We start from the raw sequence: 5285 nt of genomic DNA, 5'->3' as shown, positions 1-5285 counted from the left end.
AGAGTGTGTCTGTGTGTGAGAGAGAGAGAGAGAGTGTGTGTGTGTGTGTGAGAGAGAGTGTGTCTGAGAGAGAGAGAGAGAGTGTGTGTGTGTGTGTGTGTGAGAGAGTGTGTGTGAGAGTGAGTGAGTGTGTGTGTATAAAGTAAATTAATAAAACTGTTAACTGTACAAATTTGGGAACCAAATTAACAAATAAATGATTAATAAATTAATCATAACAGTAAATAAACAATACATTAAAAATGAAGAAATCAAGCAGAAATATTTATAATACAAAAAAAAAAAGTATTAAAATGAAAGTTGTAATAATGTATTATTTTTATTTTGTAAAGTACATTCTACTGTACAATAGTAATTTAGTTCTGTCGCAATTTCTTGAAGACATATTGAACTATTTTGGCGGATTGCAGTGAAGACCTTTACATTTCTGTATCTGATGATGGTTTTATCAAATGAAATGGTGAAATGGTTACAGACACTACTCCAAATCACAGTCTGATTAAGTTACTGCCCTACTTTTGATTTATTCATCCAAATTCCAGGTTACAATTAACTCCATGCTCATGACTGAACTCCATTAGTGTGATTTCAGAGTGGGAATCGCTCAGAGTAAGTGCATGTGTCCAAACTCCTGACCGCTAGTGAAACCCATTCTCATCTATCCAGTGTCCGACGTCTCAACCCGCCGTGACGCGTTTCCATTGTGTTCCTGAAGCCGATGGTTATCTTGATAAAAGCCATCGTTCATTTGAAACACACGCAGACAGAGCCGAGCCGAGCCGAAGCTGACAGCGCTCACCGGCTCAGATTTTCTCCAAAGCACACAAAGGCATTTCGATGGAAGCGTGGAACATGTTCTGACAGATGATTCCTGAAATATAAACAATCCAGTCGCTGCTCTCGCTGTTGCGTAACAAACAGAGACGAGGGAGAAAGCTTTGGACGTGATGCTGATTCATTCGAACCCCCTGCTGTCTGTCAGGAGACGAGGACATGTGAGACCGTTTAGGAGGAGTTCAGTTGATTTGGTTTGTTGGATGTTTTCTAAACACAATTAGCTACGATTAAGAGGGTTGTAAGATCGGCAGAGATTTGTTCGTTTGCTGACAGTGTCCTCACCCTCAGGTCATCCAACATATAGACAAGTTTGTTTCTTCATCAGATTTGGAGAAATGTAGCATTGCGTCACTTGCTCAGCAATGGATGTGAATGGGTGCCGTCAGAACGAGAGTCCAAACAGCTGATAAAAACATCACAATAATCCACAGCACTCCAGTCCATCAGTTAACATCTGGAGAAGACAAAAGCTGTGTGTTTGATCTTAAAAACAGCTGAAATGCGTAAAATGAGTTATTTGGTCAAATATACATTGTGTCTGCATATGAATTAAATATTAAAATGAATGAGTTGTATGGCCCTATAAAACCCATTTAATTTTCTTTTCCAAAATTCAATTTTTTAATGTTTAAATTTTTTTGGATTCCATTTTCCCCCCCCCCCCCAATTAATTTTTTTCTGGATTTAATTTTAGTACTCCAAAAGCAATTTTAACTAACTGATACTTAACATTAAAGTTCTTCAGTTAAACACCAATTTATTCAAGGTTTAACAAAAATGACATTTTATTTTTTTTTTTTTTTCTTAATTTCTCTTAAAGTCCGTTTTTCTGTTTACATTTTTTTGGGATTCAATTTTAGTAATCAAAAAGCATTTATACAATTTAACAAAGATGTATTAAAGGTTTAACAAAAATGACATTTCCCCCAAATTCCATGTTTTCCATTTAAATTTTTCTGGATTCCATTTTAATAGTTTAATAAAATTGTATTACATATAATCAACTGAATTTATAAAAATGTAACAACTTAATACTTATACAATAATAGGGTCCTATAAAATGTTTTATTTTTTTCAGAAATTCTGTTGTTGTTGTTTTTCTTTAAAGCTGCATGTTTGTAAGAAACAACTCCATCATGAAGACGTTACATTTGAACTAAAATCTGAGTCCATAATAACGCTTCCGCCGGTGAAAAAGTCCATCTCCTGTTGTCTCTCACATCATGATCAATCCACATATTTGTTTAGAGTTGTTTTGGTTTGTAAACCGTACTTGATCTGTCCAGATCTCTCTCCTGATTCAGACCAGACCACTTCTTCACTGGAGGAAGCTTTATTATGGATTATGGACTCGTTTTTTAGTTAAAAATGTCTTAATGATGGATTTGTTTCAGCTTTTGTCTTCTCCAGATGTTAATTGATGGACTGGAGTGCTGTGGATTACTTGTGGATTATTGTGATGTTTTTATCAGCTATTTGGACTCTAGTTCTGACGGCACCCATTCACATGCATTGGTGAGCAAGTGACGCAATGCTACATTTCTCCAAATCTGATGAAGAAACAAACTCATCCACATCTTGGATGGTCTGAGGATGAGTAAACTTTCAGCAAATGTTAATTTGCGGGTGAACTATTCCTTTAAAGATAATATTCCACCTCTTTAATCGACTCGTCTGTACATGCTTAATGAGTTTCTGTTATGGAATAATATGAATCAGCACTGATCTCCAGGGTAAAAGTCTTTAGCTGTTGAACGTCAGCATTGCTTTTCACAATCATTTACACAACTATCAAACCCTCCCTGAAAGATGCCTGGATTTAAGAGCAAAAGACGCCCAACTCTATTCTAGTGTTGATTTTGTGGCCTATTATCACACTGTAAAGAGTTTATTTCTAACTCCAAACCGCAGCTTCATTTCTGCATTTACAGACGTTTTGTTGGTCTGCAAGCCATAATAATGACGTGCTGATCCAAATGGCCCTAAAACCGTTCCATGAAGAAACAATAGAGAGAAAATGCTCCACTTCATCATGTTAATTGTCAAGTCATTACTGCATTGTGTGTAGAAAAGTAAAAAAATTAATCTGTCCCAGTTTTCCCTGTGAGTCTGACATCAATAAACCACCAAAAAGGGCCAGACACAATCTCACTGACTGACAATGCTGCACTTACGCCACATTTTAACCGTAAAAAGTAATCGAGATCGCATTAAACATCAGAAATGAGAAGCAGACGATCAAGAAATGTGAAAACGTCACACGCCACGATCAGATGTCAGCTCAGCATTAATTCACAGCCCTAGAATGCACCGATACTAAATTTCTCAGCCGATACCAATAACCGATTATTCAGAATGATATCTGCCGATATCGATAGTTTAGCTTTCTTAAAAAAAAGAAATCTCTCCCAACTAATGCTGTTAACTATACAGACAGTCCTCTCATTTGGTACATTAGAGGTTCAAATGAACAACAACACAATTATATTCAATGCTATAGATTTTCAGATATAATAATCACACTCAAATGGAAACAATTGTATAAAACCCAATTGCACATTTGGTACTTTTGTGCATAAAACCTTGTTTTCATGACATATTTATTCAAACACATATAATAAATAGTAAATAAGCTCCCTCTAGTGTTTTTATAGTAACTAATACTGTTTTTAAACAATCCGCTGATGGTCGATAGTGTAGATAACTGGTTTTATTGACCGATACCGATTTCTGGCAGATAAATCTGTGCTTTAATAAGTGGCGCTTATAATAAGTGGACATGGCAACACTTCAAGAGCGCGCGCTGCGAACATAAACAACACATCGCCGAACATAACGAGTCTTTGGTCGCTGTAATATTACTTTGGTCAAAAATAGCGGATACCAAACATGAGACGGCAAAAGATTAGCGTTTAGATTTAGATTTAGTCGCAGCAAATGTTGAAAACACAGACTGGCTGTAAGACACTTTCTTGAGCAGAATGTCTCAATTGTGATCACTAAAATCCAGCATATAAGAAGTTTGCTTTTTTGTAGTAAAGTGTGGTAATGGTCGCCAGTTTGGGAAGCTCAAGTAAAAGACCGGGTAGGAAATGCATACGAGAGATTCAAACTCTTGAAATCTGGCAACCGCACCCATGAAAACCTGTGGAGGCTTGTTACCAACACAAGATAGCACAAGAGTCGGATAAATGTGGCATTGATGAAACGTGAATATTTATGCATACTTTTGCCGTTTGACTGGATCTGACTCTAAAGGATGAATGTAGTCGCTGAGAATCTGATCGAGCTGCCGGTTATCAGGACACCTGAGGAAAGAGAAAATCAAATTATGAAAATGAACTAAACAGACAATTAAAATAAGGAGAGCAACCTAAAATGAAAATTATGTCAATATTTTATTGACAAACATCATTTTGAAGAAACATCATGCAACGCTTTTGAATTCAATAGTTCAAAGCACTTTTTTTGTTGTTGTTGGTTGTATTTAAATTTATTGCCATATCAGCTTCACAGGCTACTGCATAGCAGATACAGATTTGATATAGATTTTTCTCATATATTTTACATAATTCAAATCTTTTGGGTCCATTTTACAAAGTTTTGGGTCAATCTAAGTTAAAAATCACTGTCTCATGATAATAAAAATTTGGCAGACCAGAAACAATATGTATTATCAATAAATGCCCATGAGTCAGTGTAATATGGCTTATAGTAAACCTTCTATCCACAACTTAGTCATGTCTGGATTTCACATTTCTCCCACCACACGATTTATTTCAAACCATTTGTCATTTTGACATTTTTCCCATTCTGCTTGCCATTTATCAAATGAACTACTCATCAGGAGCTTGAGATGTTTTTTTTTACTCTGAAATGTTCTTCAAAACATCTAGGACTTCATGGATTTGGAATGATATAAAGGTCATTATGATGGTTGAGAGAGTGAATCCTTAAGGATTTTCCATTTTTTATGAACTATTGGCTTGTCATGACATTATTAGTAAAAAAAAATTCCCAAATCCCAGTTTTATTTAATTGTAATGGTTGAATTATAAATTAATTGATTACTAAAATAATTAAAAACGATGAATTAAAATGTATTAATTAAACGTTTAACAAAAATAACAATTTGGGGCACAACTATAAAGTATTTTATTTTTTCCCAAATTCTATGTTTTCCATTTTAATTCAATTCCGCTTTAATGGTTTACTACTTTTTAATAATTAAAAAGCATGTATAATCAATTGGATTGATTTGAAACTTTTTAAAGGGGTCATATGATGCGATTTAAATTTTTCCTTTCTCTTTGGAGTGTCACAAGCTCTTGGTGCATAAAGAAGATCTGTAAAGTTGCAAAGACTAAAGTCTCAAATCCAAAGAGATATTCTTTATAAAACTTAAGAGTCAACCACGCCTACCTAAAACGGCTCGTTCTAACACGCCC

General features: G+C 35.1%; 1 protein-coding gene across 2 annotated transcripts in view; it reads right to left on the bottom strand.

Moving 5' to 3' along the window:
* LOC107570246 (box C/D snoRNA protein 1-like) overlaps window positions 1-5285 on the bottom strand; it is a 45136-nt gene that overhangs the window by 11839 nt on the left and 28012 nt on the right. For both annotated transcript variants that reach the window (XM_016256456.1, XM_016256455.1), the window contains one exon: window positions 4065-4145. In XM_016256456.1, the coding sequence (XP_016111942.1) occupies window positions 4065-4145 (81 nt within the window). The remainder of the gene's footprint in view (window positions 1-4064; window positions 4146-5285) is intronic.

This window comes from Sinocyclocheilus grahami, unplaced genomic scaffold (genome assembly GCF_001515645.1).
Source record: "Sinocyclocheilus grahami isolate Dianchi unplaced genomic scaffold, SAMN03320097.WGS_v1.1 scaffold1431.1, whole genome shotgun sequence".
Taxonomy (NCBI): Eukaryota; Metazoa; Chordata; class Actinopteri; order Cypriniformes; family Cyprinidae; genus Sinocyclocheilus; species Sinocyclocheilus grahami.
Note: the sequence above shows the minus strand (reverse complement) of the source record. Positions and strands in the feature narration are given on the sequence as shown.